The sequence below is a fragment of the Monodon monoceros genome, unplaced genomic scaffold (genome assembly GCF_005190385.1).
Source record: "Monodon monoceros isolate NGI ecotype Baffin Bay Population unplaced genomic scaffold, NGI_Narwhal_1 Super_Scaffold_21, whole genome shotgun sequence".
NCBI classification, from domain to species: Eukaryota; Metazoa; Chordata; class Mammalia; order Artiodactyla; family Monodontidae; genus Monodon; species Monodon monoceros.
In genome coordinates, this window is record NW_021703778.1 from 49,049,977 (window position 1) to 49,071,319 (window position 21,343).

Here is a 21,343-nt window from a genome sequence, read left to right on the forward strand (position 1 = left end):
TAGAGGAAACTTATTTTGAACTCAACAATGCAAGCACAAGGCATTCGTGAAATCTGTGTCACCCACAGCTCTGCCTTCCTATCACCTGATCCTGTGTTCTTGGACTGATGAGGAAAACAGGCACTGTCTTGTAACTATCAACAGAAAGCTAGGGGCTCTTCAGTGAAACCTTTCCAAAGCCTGGACTCACAGCCTGAACCTCGGACAGGTCTTTGGGAAAAGACGGCAACGTAGCCGGCAGCCTCTGCTGGAGAATAAACAGATGGCTCCTGCTGGCCTGTCTGGGATGCTCTAAATCCATCCTCTTCTGTGTCCAAAGGAAGTAACACCGGCCAAGCCCCTGCTGGCACGGGGGGCGATGGACTGTGTTGAGAAGCAATGCCATGAAGGGAAAGAGCCCCGGTGTGTGGGGAAGAAGGGCCAAGCCCCAAATCCATAGTTAGTGAATCAGGGTGGTGGAGAAGCCACTGAACCTAGGTTCTAGTTTTAAAACATCTTTGAGCTCTTTTCCATCCTCAAACTTTCTGATTCTCGAGACCACGCGTGATATACAGGATATCTGGACCAACACATGAACTGCAGCCATATCAATCACCCGTGAACAGGAGATGTCACCGGCGGGGCAGGTCGGGAGGTTCCATGGTTTTAACGGCAGGAGAGGAGGGGGCAGAAAGCTGCTAAGTGACCGATAGCTTCATTCTGAAAAGGAAATAGTGCCTCCACTTCCAAAAGGTCTTGATTTCCTGTTTTAATGATTTTTCAAAGTAAGATATCTATCTTTGACTAGTATACAAATATCAGGAAGGTCACGTGACAGAAAATAAAAGTCTCTTTCAAAACCATTTGTTGCTACAACCTAAGAGAGCTTTTAAGGGCAAAGCAACTGCAGGATAAACAGAAGCTCGGGACTGCTGGTGCCCCTCTGGGTCGGGAGCTGGAAGAAGAGTGATCCCCAGGACAACGCACTGGCAGTGGGCTGGCAGCTGGGGCGCCATGGGGGTCAGGAAATGGGCTCGTAGGTATAATGCTGGCCTGAATCTTGCTCCTTTGCCCAGATTTCAGGCATGAGGTTGTTTCTAAACTCTGTGCTACAATTTTTCAGGAAGATAAAGGAGCCATCAGTCACCACTCTGTTTCCATCTCCTTCCCCAGACATCACAAGGCTGCCCTGCTAAATGTCCCTCCACTTTTCTTTTCTTTCTTTCTTTTTTTTTCTTGTGGTAAAACAAACTTTTAAAGTTAAAAAAAAAAAACTAACAAAATTTTGTCATTTTAACCACTTTTAGGTGCACATTTCAGTGTCATTAATTACATTCATAATTCTGTGTAACCATCACCACTATTTCCAAAATCTTTCATTACCCCAAACAGAAGTTCTACACGCATTAAGGAATATCACCCTATTTCCCCTCCCCACAGCCCCTGGTAACCTCTACTCTACTTTCTTTTGCCATGAATTTATCTGTTCAAGATATTTCATACACATATGGAATCATACAATATCTCCTTCTGCGTCTGGCTGCTTTCACCCAGCATAATGTTCTCAAGGTTCATGCATGTGGTAGCCCATGCTTCAGAATCTCATTCCTTTACAGGGTTGAATAATATTCCATTGGAGGGCAAGACCACATTGGTTCATCCATTCATGTCCTGGTGGACACATGGGATGTTCTCAGCTTTTGGCTATTTGAATAATTCTGCTCTAAACATTTATCTTCCTCCGCTTTTGTCCCCACTAGGCAGAAGCAGAGGCTGGAGCAGCGGAGCAGACAGATGCCCTGGCGTCAGTCGGGCTGCTTGGCTTGGAAAGGCTGTCTTTTGCACGGCTTCACAAACTGCTTGTCAAGGGTGCCAGTGGCTCTCGGTTATGCTTTGAAGTTGGGCCCCTTTCAAAACTGACTCTGAGTCTCTCCCTCTCCCTTCGCTCCGCCTTGGCCAGGCTGGGAGGCCGCAGGGAGGCGTGGGAAGGGCAACCGAGGGCCCAAACCCAGCTCCTCTGCTTGCTGGTGTGTGCTTGGCCAGGTGATTGCCGCTCTCTGCGCCCACGTGCCCCCCACAGGGGCTGGGTGGCCACAGGGCAGCTGCACCTGTCACCTGTCACGCTGACAGCCCCCCACAGCTCAGGCCGTGAGCTCCGGCCCGTTCCACGAGGGCTGAGTGGCTTGGGTAGTAACCCCATTCGCCAAGCTGGCCGCCTACACTGTTGTCCCTCCTCGACGGCCGCTGGGTCTCACCTTTGAGGCTGTTGACCTACACACCACAGGGTGGAGAGAAAGCACCAGGACCTGTCCAAGGACCTCTCAGAGGACACGGTACCTGGGCACGAAGATGGCGTTGTGCAGGAAATTCTCGAAGACCTTGCGGTACTCGGCCTCCTCCTTCTCGGCCTGCTTCTCGGCTTCGGTTTTGGGGCAAGCGCAGCACGGCCCTTTCTCCCCACCACACACTTCGGTCTTGGGATTCTCCGTCACCTCCTCAACGTCGATGGTGCCATCGGCGTACTTCCTGATGGGGATTTTGTCTGCTTGGAAAAGAGTAGCCCAACGAGAGCCAAGTTACACAGGCTGGTGAGGAAAGGAAGAGCCATCAGCACCTGGGCTCACGACCACAGCTGCTTCCCGACAGACAGCTGATGCTGGCCCCGGTGTATGTGGCCTCGGGGTTTGGGAGTCACAGCCACAGGTGTCTCCTGCCCCTCCCACCCTCACCTTTGGAGCAGTAATTGTGCCGGTAAAGGTAGCTGTCCTGGGGCTGGCGCTGCCACCTTACGATGTAGTAGCTCAGGTTGCCGTTGGGCAGGGAAGGAGGGTTCCACTTCACGATCAGCTGAGAAGAGGAGTTTGATGCTGAGAGTACATCCAGGGGGATGGAAGGAACTGGAAAGGGGGACAAAGGACATTTCGGAAAATGGAACGAACCCAAGATCCTGGCTGTCAGATACCCAGAGCAAACCCACAGGAAGCCAAAAGTCTGATCTCCACAGGAAAATGGCGGTGAACGCTGAAACACAAAATGAAAACCGAACCTTGTTTTGAAATTGTATTACTTTCCCTTTATAATATCTGTTCTCTGTGATAACAAACATTACTGAGCTGCAGGTGGAAAAGGGTGGTGGGAGCACAGCCAGGGTTGGAATGGATGACTTAAAACCCACAGTTAATGCAAACACTGGACTTTCCTCATTTACTACAGCTGCCATCCTCCAAAACATTTAATGCCAGCAGTTTTAGCAAATGGTAAAACTGACTGACTTGCATTTCATCTGAGATTTTGAATCTCTGATAAAAATGGCAAAAAGCCAAAATGAAAGGGGGAAGTAAAAAGGGTTCTGGGGAGAGAGAGTGTGTGTGTGGGGAGGGAGGGAGAAGGGGAGAGAGAGAGAGAGAGAGAAAGAGAGAGAGAGAGTATGGGGGCCTTGGAGGAAAAAGTGGTGCAAAGGGCCAGTAAATCTACTGATTGTATAATCATGATTCAATGGAACTATGGAGTCATAACTATGAGAAGCAGTCTAAAAACACCTCGAACACACATAAAGCCCCAATTTCAAGTAACAGACTCTGTTACCAGCAAAAGAACATTGATTTACAGGCAAAGCATAAGAATCTGGTCAATATTTACTTACTATTGCCCCTAAACCGAAACCTGGAGCTGAACTGTGTATAAAGGGCAAATGCATCCAGGGACCACTGAAATCTTAATCTCTTTGGGTTCAGAAAAAAGCATCAATTTTGGTAGATTTTCCAAAGTGCAAAAGACACCTTCGTTGTATGTCACTTAAGCATAATGGCCATGTAAGCTGCTTTTAAAATTTAAAAGCTTAAGGTACAAAATCTTATTCACAAGGGTCTGAACACTTGTAAGGAAGGACACTTTAGGAAAAAGTTATGACTAATACTAACTTTTTCTCGGAAAACTTTACTGAATGCTAGGCCACTTTAGTGCTTCCTAGAATAAGTACTTCAGAAACACACAGCTCCCCCCTAGATGTTTCAATAACAGTTGTCACAAAAAAGCCTAGGCCATGGACCAAGTCAGTCTCTGTCCCTACCACTTGTGAGGACAGACACCAAAATAGAGCAAACTGACTCAATTTGTACAGTGCTTTGTTTTCCATCTTTGGGGAAAGGAAACAAGTTTCTTAAGAATTGGTCTTAACAAAGAAAGACTTTTATTTTCCCCAAATTAGCTACAATGAATTACTTGCAAATTTTTAGGCTGAACAACTTGTTGTGTTGCCTTTGAGCCTCTGCTACAACATCCCAGGCCTAGAATCAGAAGCCCGTGTCACATTTATTGATATAAACATTGTGCCATCAGTGACATGATAGTAGCCACTTAGAGGATCACAGAGATGGAACAGGGGAGGGGAGGGGAAAGGAGGAGGGGGCAGGAGAACATGAGCAAAAGGATTTCCCCACCAACATTTTTTCCTCACCCTCTTTGCCATTTAAATTCATTTCGTGCCAGTTTATGCGTATTTTAAAGCAGCCTATGTATTGTAACAATGGCCATCATCAAAGAATGTTTATCAGTGCCTTTTAAAATGATGTGCATTTCCCTACTTCTAACCTGGTTTTTATATACTTGGAAAATATACACAAATGTTTGCTCTCCTTAGTTCCAGATTCTGGAGCTGAGAAATGAGTTGGTTTAGAAAACGGAGATCAGGGGAGAAGGAGGCACATTTTCATCAGTGAACACTTGGAATGTCCACAGCACGGTTCATCTCATGTTTTTCAACTTCTGTCTGCTTTCTTGGAACCCTAGCCACTACAGGACGAAGGTGAGAAACCAGGGAGCCACCTGAGGTAACTGGAACAACAACCAGCGTTTCACTTCCCAGAGGTCCAACTGTCCAAATAAACAAGAAGGGCAGCCTTAGAGGACCGTATCCAGTCTGGGCCTCCCAATGAAGCCAACCCAGCACCCTGGAGGACCTGAGCTCACTGGTCCAGGACAGTCAGAATGATAATGGAAGATGGTACCAAGTCCAGAAGATGGCCTGGAAGAGGCTAGGGTATTGGGAGTGGGAAAGAAATATGATACAGTATTATATATTGACAAGACAGACAAATAAAAGACAGACTGGCCCAGGACAGGGAGAGACAACAGGCACAGCTCAGTGTCAGCCCTCTGACTACATCTTGTCATGAGTGAGGACCCTGAGCTGACGAGGCGTGGGATGGCAGGGATGGTGCGTGAATACCTGAAGCATTGGTGCGAATGTACAAGATCTCGCTCTTGGCTCCACGGATGTGGTCATTCTCCACCATGGTGAGGGTCACAGCCTTGACGTAAACGGCATACTGTGTCCAGGGCTTCAGTCCATGCAGTAAAATGCCGGGCTCCACGTCCTTGTTGGGTGGGAGGTCCACATCTACCATGTTCCAGCTGTTGGAGCCACAGGCATCCTGCCCGTCATACTCTGTGACGTTTTTAAAGGGTCTGAAACACAATCGATGAAGCTCAGAGAATGTTTTAGGCCGCTGACATCAAAGCTCTCAGAAACCTCCCCCCAGGACCTCCCACATCATACTTTCTATAATGGGAATTCTAGATAAAAACGAATCGTCAATTAGATCTTTGTAGAAGAATAAAATTAAGCCACCGGACTCCAGGTTTCACAGTTCTGTACACACTATAGAATCGAACCCTCTGCCTCAGGAAGAGGAAGTTCCATAATTACTGGGATTGGAAATGCTGCTCCTTAAGAATATACGCAAATGCTCTTTCCCTCTCTTCCCCATTTTTTCACCATTAAGAAAAAGCAAGCATAGTCATTTAATGCAAACATTATTATTGATAAAGAATAACTTCTGGAGAAAAATGCCTTTGCTACAGAAAAACAACTTCTCAAATACAGCTTCTAAAATCTAATATGCTCACAAACAATTCTGATTGCTTAAGTATCTGATAACATTCAAATATTTAGTTTCCAGATTATCTCAGACACTAACGTCACTGTCAGAGCACTGGTAGACTGTTAAAGAGGAGGATGATTCTGCACAGATGCGGAGTTGGGCAGGGATTCCACGCCTCTCAGATGAAAGGGCCAGACAGACACTGGCTTCTGAAACAGACATTCACACACCCCTCCCTGTCGCTGTGATGGAAGATGAGTGACTCCCACGTGCAGGGACAGTGAATGCCTGATAATCCCGCATCCTGCTTTTCTCATGGCAAGGGCACTCCCAGGGCCCCGGCTCCAGCAGGGGCAAAGGGTACCAGATGCTGCCACTGGTGGCTCTGGTTCCAGCTCCGGGGAAGCCAAGCACCTGGGAAAGGGACCTATGGCATCAAGGTGGGACCTGGGTGAGGAGGGTGACTAAGAGGCCTGGGGGAACCACCTGGATACAGGAGGCACAGGAAGGAAGGGGGAGACCAAGAAGAGCTGCCGTCTGGAGGGATGTCCTGGCTGCCCAGGCAGGCAAACGTCCTCTGAAGGCACAAGAAAAACCCCCAGTAGACTTTGGGAGAAATTCTGAAAGGTTTGAGACACGAAGGTCAGTCTTTCTCCATTCTCCGTCCCTTGTTTGGAGGGCTTATGACCTAGAGCAGAAGGCCACACCTTGGGAGGGGCCACAGATAGAGTGACCAGAATAGATGATGGACCCACCTGGAGGTCGCCTCAAGGGGAGCCGAGCATCCTGAGGGGTGTTCCCAGACTATGGATTAGGGGGACCAAGGCTGCAATGATATTGCAACCAGACCCTCCAACCTGTTCATGAGTGTCTGGACTGACCTAATTCTCCACAAAACAAGTTTTCCCCTTTGGACTTATTTTAGTCAAGCACCTCTAATCACCCACTGAAGAATGAAAGGCCTCAAGCTAACACTTTTTTGTTTGTAGCTGTCACTGGCGGTGATGGATGTCACGTGACAGACAGGAGGGTGGCGAGGATGAAGCCCTGCCAACACGTCACCAAGCACAGACACTCACGCTTCCTTGTAGTAGACGGTGAAGCTGATGAGGTCCCTGTAGTCAGGGGGCCGGTACCGGTGCCAGGTGATGATGATGCGGTTCTTCCACGTGGTGGTGGAGGTGAAGTGCAGGACGTCACTTTCACCTGGGGCAGAGGCACATCCGTGAGTGACACCCATCTATGTCCTTTCCCTCCACGTGTCTGAGAGGTCACCTGCCCTGATACTATGGCCCTCTCCCCCAAAGCTGTCTGTACTTGCAAAGCCCCTTTTTGGACTTCTCAGTGGCTTTCTTGTTTCTACTAAGGACCCAAACATTGCGCTACGTGGCCTCCAAGGGGCTCGGTCCTTTGTTTTAGTACACTTGGTGGCCCTGGACGTGAACCTGTGAGTGATTCCTAACCTGAAGAGAAGGACCTCTGGATGGAGCAAGGTGGCCTTGTCTCTGCTCTTCCCTAAGATGCGGGCCACCCAAGGGGCTGGGGAAGGTGAGAGTGGACCTTGATGCTGGGTGGACTCTTCTTAGACATGACGACACCTGTCTTGCAGTTGTGGATATCTGCCCGCTTGTGTCAAATTACCAAAGACAGGTTACAGAGCAGCTGTGCCACAGAGGGGAACTTTTCTTAGTCCGCACGCGGTATCGACACCTTCCTGTGCAAGGACACAAGAACGCCCTGGCGGCTCCAGCTAGCGCTGACGCGCAGCGGGGAATGGATTGAGCGCTGATCGGACCCATTTCACTTGGAACAGCCTTCTGCGCTCTGTGGGAAGGAAGCCTCTGCTGGTGAGGCATGATGGGGATGCTGCCCCGAGCCCCCTCGTGCTCCCGGACCTGATTCAAACTGTGATGAGAACCCGGGAAGAACGGATGATTGCCTCCCTCGTGGAGACACGAAGCTCTCCTACGAATTGTCCTTGCCCCCGTGTCTGCCCGCCTCCCACTGCACCCTCAGCAGGTGAAGCAGAGGCTAAAGGCAGTTAAAAACTGAGAAGTCTCTGGGGCAAAACGTGATGGATTGAGATGGGAAAAACGTTGCAGTTCCTGCTAAAGTGTTCTTTAGAGAGGAGACATGATTTCATTTTCGAGGGAAAATAAATGGCTACTGCATTCATGACCTGACAGGTCAGACTGGCCCACTCTAAGGAAAACACTTTGACAGCACTCTGCTGCATCCGCTTCTGCTGTGGTCTGGGCGGGGAACGTGGTGAGGGCTGTGGCGCGGCACGTGAGGGAGAAGGCCCTTCAGCTCTGCGTCTGGTTTCTCGACTCTAAAACTCTTCCTGAGCAACTCGAGTGTCTACCAGGTAAATCCAGAGCCAGCAAAACGAAGTCCAATGCTGCCGGTTTCGCGGATTCTCTTGCGCCGTGAGCGCACATGCAAGTCACCCTGGATCACGTAGATTATTCTTTTCTAATACCTGTCCCTTATCAAAAGCTGATGGTGGAGAGACTATTTTTATAACTTGATCCAGCCACACAGAACCACACCATTTTTAAAAGCAGTTTTACATACAGGGTTAGGTGAGAAACTCACCGCTCAGAGGCAAAACCTTAAAGCAGAACTCGCATAACCAGTGTAAGATTATAATTATATTGTTCTAAATTTAAAAAGCAGTATCAATACAGGGAGGCAGGCTCCCTCCACCTTTCATGTTGTGGTAGGAACCAGGTGGAGGCCAGGTCAGGGACGGGGGCCCCCGGCCTCCCCTCCACTCCAGAGATGGAGGGCCGGGTTTGCTCCCTCCCGGGGCTGGACAGGACCAGCTCTCCCCTAGAAAATAATCCAACGGTGTGCCTGAGCATAAAAGACACTTAACTCTGTGTATTCTGTAAGCACCTCTTTAAAATCTGAGTGAGAACACATTTACAAATGTTTAGCACACACAAATAGATGCTACGGAAAATTTACAAATGTGAATCTGCCCCACTACTGCCTTTGAAGATATCCACGTGTGAGCAAGGTGCTCGTTAAGGAGGCCCCACATGAAACAAGGAGGGGGCCACGAATGGAAGCTGCTGTGTAGATAGGAGGAGGGTCCACTCACAGGAGGCTCTCTCTCCGTTGTTCCTGGTGTTTATGTCCCCTTTGCTCTGGCGCCCTTTAGTCCCCGTCACTTCCTCCATGCGGTAAATCTCGGAGACACACAATTTGGGATTGAAAGCAAAGTACATTTTCCCGGCTTTGATGGTCAGGTTGCGGTGGTCCCAGTCCCACAGCTGCTGCAAGTTCTGGTTGTCGAGGACGTAGAAGGAGTAATTCCTAGAAGCACAGAAATCAGCATCAGCACCCTTGCCCTTTGCCACCAGACACCCCATGCTGTGCCTCTTCGCCACAAGGCTCCAGAAAACACTGCCTTTGCGGGTAAGAGATGTAGTTATTAATGGTATCTAAGAAAGAACAGTCACTGTTAACAGTAACAACAATATGATTCAAGGACAATATCAAATAGATAAAACACTAATTAATTTGATGACCCCTACTACCAACAATAATGCTTCTCACACTGGAGGATGCTACTCAAATCATTCCCTAGAAATGCCTCTGGTTATTTCTCTGAAGCAGAGTATGTACAATGAGCTTGAAATCAGTCCATGGGAGAACAGATATGCTCTGCTACTCAACCGGAACAGCTTACAAATTTGCTGTAGAAAATCTGCCATTATCCTTGGGGGTAAATCCCATCCCATCCGTGCTGTCAGCAGCACATGACGGTGTAGGAGAGAGAATGGGACAGGGAGACAGACTCGGGGGTGAACCAACCCTGGGTCAGCTCCCTCCTCCAGATTCACCCCACCCTGAAAAGCCTCAGCCGAAGTCCTCGGGGAAGGTGGGGGAAGATAAATGGCTCCCAATGGGCATTCCCCCAGGCCACCCATCCAGGCAATTGCAACTCAATGTCCAACAAGTTTAGGGTGCACAAAGCTTATTTTCAGAGGGCTGGGCCCCACCCCGGGAGTTTCTCATTAGGAAGTCTGGGTGGGCTGAGAATCTGCATTTTTAACTAGCGCCCAGGTGATGCTGGGACCACACTTGGAGAACCACTGGTCTAACAGACCCTGGGCACCACCGAGGGGCTGGGGGTCCAAAGCCGACCAAGTCAGATATCGGTCCTGCTCCCAGTGGGTGGACACAGAAGCAGTAGACCCAGCTGCTTCTGAAGGAGAGGTGGGGGGACAGCCAGCATTGGCAACCACTAGCACTGGCCACCCAGAGACAAACCCATACCCGGGGAGGCAAGAGAGCAGACAGCTCCAGCTTGGGGTCTGGAGAAAGAGCCTTGCAGGTCCTTTCTGTCTGGGTCCATTGGTAAACCAGGCAGGCAGGGTCACAGATGCCATCTGAGTCCTCTGTGCTGACAGGTCTGCTCCCCACAGAACTCAGACCCTTCTCCCCCTCCTATCCCCCAGCCTGTTTCCTTCTGGGGCTCACTCAAGCACCTTCTACAAAACTGAGTCTAAGAACTGGTGCCACATTTTGAGTTATGTCTAGGACCCACTCAGGGATCCAACACATAAACAGTAGAGAAGGAAAGGATCCCAACCTTCTTTCCAGAGCCGGGACAGCCCAGACAGAAGCCCAGAGACCTCCTCTGCCCCGGGTGGTGTCCACTGGGCACCTCTGTGCATCCGGTGAGGTTCACTTACACCCGGACCAGGACCTCTACCAGGACTCTACCCGCCGGTCAGTCCACAGCCTGAGTCTCACTCATTGAGAGCAAAGCAAAAGCTATGGTTCCAGTGCTGTGAAGCCCACCGGTACATTTCCCCGGGAATTCATGAGGCATTCAGAGACAGGGGTCCAGGACTATCAATGCCATTTATGAGCTGCACAGCCACAGGCAGGTCACTCAGTGCTTTCTGTAGCTCCGTTTACTCACTGATTGGACAACAAGGGGCACAAACGGTGTCATATGAGCTCCCTGTCGGTTTTAAGGGCCCAGGAGGAGTTACTGAGCTGAGGTGGGATCTGCTCCCCCAGCCTGAAGCCCAGCCCCTCCACGAGCACCGGGTCACGTAGGTGCAGGTGCTGGGGGTGGGGATCCTGCCCACACAGGGGTGCAATGAGCCAATGAGTCCAGAGGCAGCACCTCAGAAACCAAGCCAGGCTCCTCACAAACCCACCTGAGGCCTCGACACATTCACGGCCACCAAGGTGACAAAAACTGGCAAGTCAACAAATCCTTTCCTTTCAGCAAGAGCTCACTCCCCAACATCTGCTGGAAAAGGAATGTAAGACATTGTCCAAAGGAATCTAGACTTGGGCTATGTACCACAAGGCCATGTGTGCAGGAGGGTGGTGTGGCAGGTGGAAGGTGGGGTCCACAGTGCCCCCCCCACCATCTGCTCCCTCACTGCCAGGCTGCAGGTGATGCTGCTGGGAGAAGGGGTGTCCGCAGAGTTATACAACCGGAGAAGGGGTTCACAGGTGGAGGCAGATGCCTCCTATCATAGGCCACTCTTGCCCTCGGAATACTCCCAGCTCTGAAGGACACTCTGCGGCATCAACACGAACCCCGTGGGTCTGGCTGCTCCCAGGTTCCCAAGTAGGCCACAGGGGACAAAATCTCCTTGTTGGTGCAGAAAGCTCTGGGCCGGGAGTAAAGGCCAATTACCCAGGTCAAATTGCTGACTCAACCTAGGACGAGGCTTTTATTTTAGTAAACTAATTTCACTAGCAGAGAACATAACCGCACGGAAAATACCTTCTGAACAAAACATGCTTCTCCCCAGGGGAGGGAGCATGAATTATAAATCAGGAATTTGACAAATGAATGGCAGGCACACTGAAATTCTGTGTATGTGACTAATCACTTTGAAAAGCAAGATTATCTTTTTACAGTAAACATAAACATTTTTTTACAACACTGAGAAGGCCTGGAGCCAGGATACCAATATCAATAAAACCGGGGCGTTATGGAGCTTGTGTAAGCGACAGAAAAATAAAAGTGAAACCCTCAACACAATGATAATCAAGCCATTCACGAGCTGCCTGTCAATACTGCTCTTGTTTTCCCAACCCCAGCTGGAGGCCCGGCTGCCCACACATTCCTTCCACGATCAGGTGAGGATTAAAAGACGGTAAAAGGCAGAAACTTGTCTGCATATCTTCAACACACACATATACACACTTAGATTTTATTGTTCCCTAAAGGAAATGCCTGTTTAAGTCAATTATTCTGTAAATGTGATTTCCTAATTGTTTCTAAGCTGACTGCCTTTACATTCAAAACATATTTTAAAAAATTATCTGTTTATTCTTCTGTCCCTTACACAGGCTCCGTGGTGCCTGGGTTTTATCTATATTGGTATCCTGGCCCCAGCTCTCTTCAAGGTTGCAAAAAATGTTTGTTTCTATGCTTGGGTGGGCCCCATCTGCCAAAATGTAGGCCAATGTGGGAGGTTATCTCCTTGAGGACATCTATATATTATCTGCATCAATATTCTAAACGCCCAGCACATACTATACACCTAACTGTTTTATTTATGTCTCCAATCTCAGGGTTGTCCTACTTCTGAGTTGTCAACACCACCAGCTCCCCGCCTAATCGAATGAAGGGCAGGAAGGATGGGGAAGCAAAGGAAGGCAAAGTGCTGAGGATTCGAGTGGTACTTAGAAGACAGCCCCGGGTCCAGGGCTTGGACCACTGCACGTGGGAATCCAAAGATCGGGGTGGAGCGTCATCTCCACTCTCACTAAGCAATAACTCTAGGCAAGGTACTTCTTTGGCTTCTCCCCACCTGGGACAGATGGGGCTGAGGGTGGGGTCTCCAGAACATGGGGGCAGGAAGGGACATTCCCCCCTTTCCAAACTTTGCTGACAAATTGGAAAAAAAAAAAAATCATTAGTCCCTTTCATTTCTCAGAGAAAAAACTATGGCCTCTTTTGGGCGGTCCCTCGGTGGCATCAGAACCCAGCACATGGGGGCTTGTCTCTAGCAGTCGAGCCATCTGCAACTGATGCAGGATTTGGTCTTTTCACATATGCTGCCTCCAACCTGTCTGCAACGAATTGCTTTATACCACGTCCAATCTCCCCCAAAGTTCAATATTTACACCAGCCTCGGAGGTTCAGCAAGGGTGGGAATTTATATTCAAGTGGCACTAGGCACCAAACAGATACTCTGAAAACGTTTCCTCTTTGAGGGTTTTAAAAACAGCTTTACTGAGGTATAATTTATCTACCAAAAAATTCACTCATTATAAGTGTACAGTTCCAGAAGCTTCAGTAAATTCACACAGGTGTCTAACCATCACCATGATGCATTTTCAGAACATTTCCGTCACGCCAAAGTTCTTCATTCCCGATGGTGGTCAAGCTCCAATTCCATCCCCAGCTCTTCACTGATCTGCTTTCTGCCTCCATAGTTTTGCCTTTTCTACAAAGCACATATTAATGGAATCACAAAATGTGTAGCCTTTTGTGTCTGGCTTTTTTTCACTTAGCCTAATGTTTTTGAGGTTCACTCATGTTGCTACATTATTGTTGGTCAGTAATTGTGCCACATTTTATTTATCCATTTATCTGCTGATGGACATTTGGATTGTTTCCAGTGGGGTATTTTGGTGGTGGGGGGGGGTTGGTATCATGAATAACACTGCTATGAGCAATCACATACAAGTCTTGTGTGGACATGTTTTCATTTCTCTTGGGTAGATACCGGGGTAGAGCCTGGAACTGCTGAGTCACATGTCTGAGTGTATATTTTTTGGAAGTCTGGAAGAAGTGTTAAAGTATAGCCATGTTGCAACCTAATCTTAGAGTTGCAAGAAGGCAGAATAAAGCACAAAGTGTTGCAAAGTCAAGTGGTGGGAACATGAGCAGAGATACCTAACTGCATCCAAGAATTCCAATTCTTATAACCCACCACCTCCATCTACTCTTATTCTTTTCAGGGCAACAATCCTTGGTGGCACCAACAAATTTGAAATTTTAATTCATTTATCTGATGTATCACAAAATATGGTTGTTCAAATAAGGGAATTTTTTCAGAGAACAGAAATATTCTCTTTCTTATTCAAGGGCTTAAAAATTAGCCATTTCATAGGAATCTTGTACATGTGTATTCCAAAATCCATTTCTTTCCAAATTAGCACAACCTTGATCTTTTTCTTTTTTTTTTTTTTTTTGCAGTACGCGGGCCTCTCACTGTTGTGGCCTCTCCCGTTGCAGAGCACAGGCTCCAGACGCGCAGGCTCAGCAGCCATGGCTCACGGGCCCAGCCGCTCCGCGGCATGTGGGATCTTCCCAGACCGGGGTGCATCGGCAGGTGGACTCTCAACCACTGCGCCACCAGGGAAGCCCAACCTTGATCTTCTTAATGTCTAAGGTTATCACTCCAGAAACACATCACCTTACACAGAGTAATGTCCTCAAAGAAGCCTTGGCCATCTGAATTCTTCTGGACAAACTGAAGACTGCCTATGTTGTCCGGCCCCTTTCTCCAGAGACCAGCAGCCCTGCTGTCTGTTCCGATGTGATTTTGCCTATGTCTGTCACCAGCCTGGACATCAAATTCCCCAATCAGCTCACTGTGAGTGAGGACTAAGAGGTCTACTCCAGGTAACGTTCTTGAATTTCATACTCTGGACTTGACTGTGTGGTCTGGGCTACTCAGGAGACATTTGGAGATGGGTCTCAGTTCCAGTTTGGAAAGCTAAGGGTAACACATACAAAGGATCTCTGTACTACAAATTTGTCTGTTCTCCACCAGAACAAAAGGCTACAAAACTTTCTTCCCACTGAACCAAATGGAAGCACTTACTTACATTCTCATTGGTTATGAGAGGTACAAGAAAAATCATACTTTAAGGAACAGTGTGACAAGAAAATATTTAGGCAAAAAAATCAAAGGGCTTTGGGGATATGCTTCCGAGAAGGAATAAAGGGGTAAAATAGTGGTTTCCAATCTTTGCTGCACAGTGAAATTACCTGGGAATCTTTTGAAAAGCAATGATGCTTGGATCCCACCCCCAAACGTTTTGATTGAATTGGGACAGAGTGCAACTTGGGCATCAGGATTTCTTAAAAGCCCCCAGATGATTCTAATGTATAGCAAAGTGTGGGAACCCGTGGGGTAAAAGTCATCTTGGCTTACACCAAAAGCACACTCAAGTGAAATGTTCTATTGACACTCTGGTAACTCAAAAGCCCTGAAAAGGTTCCACTGCCTATCCTAATTATAACCTCCATACCTGGGTGCATAACAGCTTACATAATTCTCATACCGCCTACCTCTCCAGTATTATTTGCCCAACAGGTCCCAGGATGCCCCAACTCGTTGCCTTTGCTGCTGCCGCCTGTCCTGAAATGCCTTTCTTTACCCTCTGCTTTTTGCTGTTTCTGGAAACCCTCCAAGGCCCATCTCAAAAGCCACCTCTTCTCAGAAGCCTGTCTGATCTTCTTCTTCTTCTTTTGTTTTTGTTTTTTTCTTTTTTAATGTTTTTTTGATGTGGACCATTTTTAAAGTCTTTATTGAATCTGTTACAATATTGCTTCTGTTTTATGTTTTGGTTTCTTGGCCAGGAGGCATGTGGGATCTTGGCTCCCCGACAAGGGATCGAAGCCGCGCCCCCTGCGTTGGAAGGCAAAGTCTTAACCACTGGACTGCCAGGCAAGTCCCCTGTCTGATCTTCTTAATCAGATACCTGACTCTTTTTCATGCCCATGGCATGTGTCTTTTCTTTCCCTGTAACACTCTGCAAGTTCTGCTCGGCACTGCTGGCATTTATCTATTTATCATCTACCTTTCTTCTCTTCCTCCCTCTGACTCTTCACTTTTTTCCTTTTTTTTTCAGGTTTGAGCAGAAGACTGTCTCTTTTTATAGCTCATTTTGCATTCTTTTAAAAAATTTATTTATTTTTATTGAAGTATAGTTGACGTACAATATTATATAAGTTTCATGTGTACACATAATGATTCACAATTTTTAAAGGTTATATTCCATTTATAGTTATAAAATATCGGCTATGTTCCCTGTGTTGTACAATATATCCTTGTAGCTTATTTATTTTATATGTAATAGTTTGTACCTCTTAATCCCCTACTCCTAAATTGCCCCTCCCTCCTTCCGTCTCCCCACTGGTAACCACTAGTTTGTTCTCTGTATCTGTGTGACTCTTCCCTTCTTACAGGAGTGAGGGGAGTAGGCAAAGGGGCTGGACCTAACCCTCTTCCTACATCTGAGAAATACAGAATTGAGTTGTTGCTACTGGTCACACCTGATACAAAGCCAGTAGGGGTCTTCATCACAAGCAAGGATGACCCATACATTTTTGGTCATGGGTGAGGAAGGCAGCTCAGAGAACACAGCTCCCATCAAGAGAGGCAAGGTTCTCAAGATCTAAAGAGAGAGCCTCCAAACAATGGCAGGCAGGAATCCAAGGCTAGAAGCCCAGCATCCTCAGAGCTACAAGGGCTACTAGCCAGCAGCAGGTTCACCATTGCCCTTCCCTGACATCTAAAGTAGTATCAGCAGGGCAGCTGAAGCTTAGCTGAGCTTGGAAGTGGCCCAAACACCTAAGCAATGACATACATCTGTAAGAAGACCCCACTGGGACTTTGGGTTTTACACATGATCCAGATAATGAGAAATACATCATAAATATTCTTGCAAATAAAAATCACACTTTAATTTTCAGCTACACTCAAGTGCCTAATACTTTTAGTTAACACATAACTGAAAGGTAATCACATCATGTAATAATTCCTAATAAAAATGAATTAAACTCTCCTGTTAGCTTTCCCCTCTATGTATATCACTTGCTCAGCCTGGAAAAAAAAAAAAGAATGTGTATCCTCAAGCAGCAAGAAAACTTGCAGGTACCAATACGCCAAAGCAAAAGTGCTTACCAACACCAGGGTTTCCAGAAACACAAACCTACTTAGAGGAAAAAAAATAAAAGAACTGTGCTAAAATTCACTTTAAAATTTAATACAACCAACAGTAACACCATCACCTCAAATTGGCAGAGCCTCGGTTTGCCATGTCGGTGACCTGGGACACTTGGGCTGGGCACAGTGGCAGCCTCCTTGGATTTGCCAAAAGAAAGACATTTTTCTAAAGAATCAGTGTTCCCAGCGGGGAGGACAGTGTGCTTTTCAAGGATGGAATGAAGAGCTGCCCTCTCTCTTTAGCTATATCAGATGATGGAATTTTAAGAATTTAAGACTGACCAAGAGTGAGTCTGAGAAAAAGCAGGAAGGCTGTAAGGAAACCCTTATGCGGTAACTTTATCCAGTCGGGGCACATAAATCAGCAAGGACAACCTTTCTCATGACCTTCCCACCTCTTGCTTTCCTAAATTATTTCCCCAAATTCTCTTTAGAAGGAATTAACTCATTAATGGATGTCTTCTTTTATTTCAAAGCATTAGCTTAAAGCCAGGCAAGAACTGTATTTAAAGGGGGGGGGGGTCGGTGAAGAGAAGCATGTACGCAAAGGAACACCTGGGCTAAGTGCTGGAGAGAAATTGCGCGTGCAGGAAGCACCCGCTTTTATTCCTCCTCTGGTGAAAGGCCTCCGGCTAGTTTAAAACCCTTATCACAAAGCACGTCTCTGCAGAAGACAAAAATTCTATGAGTAGCACAAATCCTACAAGCTGATCAATAGAAACAATTCTGTGAATCAAGATTTCTTTGTAACAAAATGAACTGTTCATATGCCTCCAAATCTCTGATGTTCTAATACATCTGAAAAGATGGAATGGCTTTTACGTAGTGGACTACAGCACCCTGAGGCAGATAAGGGACCCATAAATGATGATTTCATGGAGAGGTAAGCACTTCAGACCCACTCCCAGTGCTTTTGGCAGAAACAGCCCCTACTGCAGCCCCATCTGCTGCTTTGCTGGCCACAGTCAGACACGTAACCCTGGATGGGTCACAACCCAGTCCTGAGGACGGAGAATTGTGACTACACGAGACCCCATGTGAGGAGGTGGGTCCTCACTCAGGGCGCCCGCACTGCTGTCATTTTCACTTCTTCTTTATAATGAGAAAGGGCTCTTCCCTTAGAAACACAGAACTTTAAAATGCAGGCTGCTTACTCTGTGGTGGGAGAATGTCAGCTTGTGAAATTTGGAGCACTTACCCCTCTAGTTGCTCCTCTCCTAGGATCTGGCGAAGGTTCTTCAGGAAGGACAAGGAGACCAAGGCATGGGAGTGGCGGATCTTCACGTAGCCCGTCACGATCTCGATGAGTCCCATGAAGTTCTCCAGTTCCGAAGCGATGTTGTCTACGGTAAGGGGGGGCCATGTGACTGAGCATTCACTAAGCGTGAGCGGGGCGGACACACTTGGTTTCTCGCAAACAAGTGTGGAGAGCAATTCAGTGCGGGCCTTGTTTTCATGGTGCCACTGAGGTGCTCGGGCTTCACAGGACCCTTGTCCCTTGTCAAAAGTGCGTTTCCCTAAGCTTGGCTTTCAACACCCTCGCCTGGGATGGGGCCCCCAAGGCCAGGGAAGGGGGGTTTCTAGAAGGCTGGGTACTGCAGCTCCCAGGCTGATTAACAGAATGTAGTATCATAAACACCAGACTGCCAATTAGCAAATGCGGGCACATCTAGGGAACTTCTTTAATATACTCTGTCAACAGACAGTGCTGCCTCCAAAGTACAAGGGCATGACTAAATAAACAACATTTCCTCGGTCTCATTAGGAACTGCTTTTGCCACATTTCTAGTTCCTAAGATACAGGGATCTATATTTAAAGCTTCCATCTTACTAAGACTGGAAGAAAATGCACCAAAACGTTAACAATGGTTATCGGCAGGTAATTTAAAAAAATTCATTTCTATGCTTCTACGTTTTCTACAATGCACATTCATAACTCTCACACATATAAAATAGTTGGGAACATCGTTGCTAATAGATGTGTAAAAATGACAAGATGTATAAACAGTGTATTTCCTTTAATTTTGTAGCCTATTTTTTTCTCATAGTGAATAAAAAACATAAACTTCAACTTAGGCCAAAATTATAACACATACTATAATGAATTGGGTGTGGTTCAACTAACAGAATTTTACTGTGTATGATTTGTGAAGGCTTACTTAATAAAAGGTTCTCTTTTGCTTTCAATTGATAAACATCAAAGAATAAGTGTACTGTCCTCCAGGGTAACACCCTACATTTATGGACAGCTTGATGGTTTTCCAAGAGAAATGAAGGAGAAATTCAAGTTGTAAAGACTAGCGGTTGCCTGCAGCTGATGTTTCAAGGAAAAGATCATGAATTTAAATGTGGGGCAGGGGACTTCCCTGGTGGTGCAGTGGTTAAGAATCCACCTGCCAATGCAGGGGACATGGATTCAAGCCCTGGTCCGGGAAGATCCCACGTGCCACAGAGCAACTAAGCCCGTGCACCACAACTACTGAGCCTGCACTCTAGAGCCCGTGAGCCACAACTACTGAGGCTGCGTGCCATGACTACTGAAGCCCATGTGCCTAGAGCCCACGCTCCACAACAAGAGAAGCCACTGCAATGAGAAAAGCCTGCGCACCACAACAAAGACCCAACACAGCCAATAAATAAATAAAATAAAATTTAAAAAAATCCTCACGGTCAAAATCTGAAAGATTTATTTTAAAAATAAATAAATAAATAAATAAATGTGGGGCAGGACTCATGCCTTCTAGTAAGGCTGAGGAAGGACCTTTCCAATGAGATGTCTAACCGATTTCCTGTGGTGGCTATAAACTGGAAGACACATTTCATCATCATGCACAAATATGTACCAATTCCTTCTCAAATTATACTTCTCCATGGATTTAATTCATGGATTACATTTTTATCTTGAGGATAGGAATATAAGAAAAAAAGAAGGGTTAGCCATTTAAAGGATATGTTCTAGGGAATGAGGAAATCTTTTTTAAAAATTAAGAAATCTAGTAAGTGCAAAAAGAATAAAACTGCAGAATACCATGAAAGCAAGAAAATTCTAGCTGTGTGGAAACAAAGTTATCTCTGTTGTAGAGGAGTGAAAGGTGTTGTGAAAATCAAGGGCTATCCAAAAATTCAAAAGAACTAAGCAGAAAACTTGTTGCTGCCATCTCTAAACCATAAGAATAGAGCTCACTTATTGTACAAATAGTATTAAGGAAAAGTAAATGCGCAGAATAAATAGGGCATTTTTGCCTCTCAGACTATAAAAAAAAAAGAAAAAAACTTCTTCGCAAAATCATTTAGAAAAAAATTCCTTTCAACCTCAACTCCTTCTTATTATACTTCTCCTAGCTTACAAAATTATCAGTACCTTCACCAAGTGGTTCCAGTGGTGGAGAACTTAAGGCACCGTTACTAGAAGCCCTTGTCAATTACAGATCAGAACTGAAAGTATCACCAAATAAGTCAACAGGAAATGCTTCACACAAATGCAATTACCAGGAACGCCATCTACTGCAAATAATGGGGATCCTGTGGAGGGTGAGATCGAAGCTTTAAATGCATGATGACATACATATACTTTTATCTCTTTTGGTTCTCAGAAATAAATTTGGAGATTGGCCACTTTTGGACTGAATAAAATTTTAAAATGATATCATTAAACTCTTCCCTTGCTCAGTATCTTCAATATATCCAAGTAACCAAGACTCTGGACTTAAAGCTCTGTGGACTTGGCTCTGGCTGGGGACTGCTGAGTCACATCTTTGATCCATCGGTCTCTTCTGGGGTTTGTACGTGTCGGGATGTGTGTATCCTGCGTAAGATGTGACTTAAGAAAGATGAGGGATGACCCTCTGAAGAAATAAATGCTGTGCCAATGGCTAAAAATCAGACGGCCTTTCAATCTGTTTTTTATCTTTAAGGGAAACTCAAAGGAGGGGCATTGAGCATGAGGCTTACGCACCATGTTGTTTTTCTAGGCCCATATTTTAGTTGTGAGTCATGGATGAGTAGGAAAAGCATCAACAAAAGAAAACCAAGAGATCTGGCCCTCTTTTCCAGGGAGATGGAGTACTTACTGCCGCGTCGGATATTAATGAGTAGATTGCCCTTGAAGATGGTGCATCCTTGGAGCATCTGAGCAGAAGTGACAGAATCAATGGTCTTTGTCTTTTTCTCTTCCTCACACACTTTGGGACAAGGGCCTTCGCAAGGGATGCAGTACATGCTGTTGAAAATAAACCAACCCAAAACACAGAGAGCTGAGTCTGTCTTCTTGCATTAAAAAAAAATCATAAAGATATGCTTTTATTCTAGGTGTCTTTACAGTCCACATTACAAAAAGCAACTGGTGGAAGCATTCAAGTGGTCACACTGTTTCTTATCCCCAAGCCTACCCAGGATAAGCCACTCAAATTGCAACCAAAAGGAGAAACTGCCTACAAAGGAAAAGCATGCTGCCTGTTTCCAGACAAAACACATGATACACCCTTGAGGCATGTGTGTATCATAGGCTGGGACTGGTGAGCCAGC

At 46.5% G+C, this 21,343-nt stretch overlaps 1 protein-coding gene across 2 annotated transcripts in view; it reads right to left on the reverse strand.

Annotated features, from left to right (window-relative positions):
- IGF1R (insulin like growth factor 1 receptor) overlaps nt 1-21,343 on the reverse strand; it is a 308,914-nt gene that overhangs the window by 40,866 nt on the left and 246,705 nt on the right. The window contains exons 5-11 of one of the 2 annotated variants that reach the window (XM_029237078.1): nt 20,890-21,038; nt 18,018-18,162; nt 8,971-9,185; nt 6,941-7,067; nt 5,207-5,445; nt 2,709-2,876; nt 2,317-2,524 (exon numbers count right to left, since the gene is read on the reverse strand). In XM_029237078.1, coding sequence (XP_029092911.1) covers nt 2,317-2,524; nt 2,709-2,876; nt 5,207-5,445; nt 6,941-7,067; nt 8,971-9,185; nt 18,018-18,162; nt 20,890-21,038 — 1,251 coding nt within the window. The remainder of the gene's footprint in view (nt 1-2,316; nt 2,525-2,708; nt 2,877-5,206; nt 5,446-6,940; nt 7,068-8,970; nt 9,186-18,017; nt 18,163-20,889; nt 21,039-21,343) is intronic. The other variant, XM_029237079.1, reaches the window with a different exon arrangement.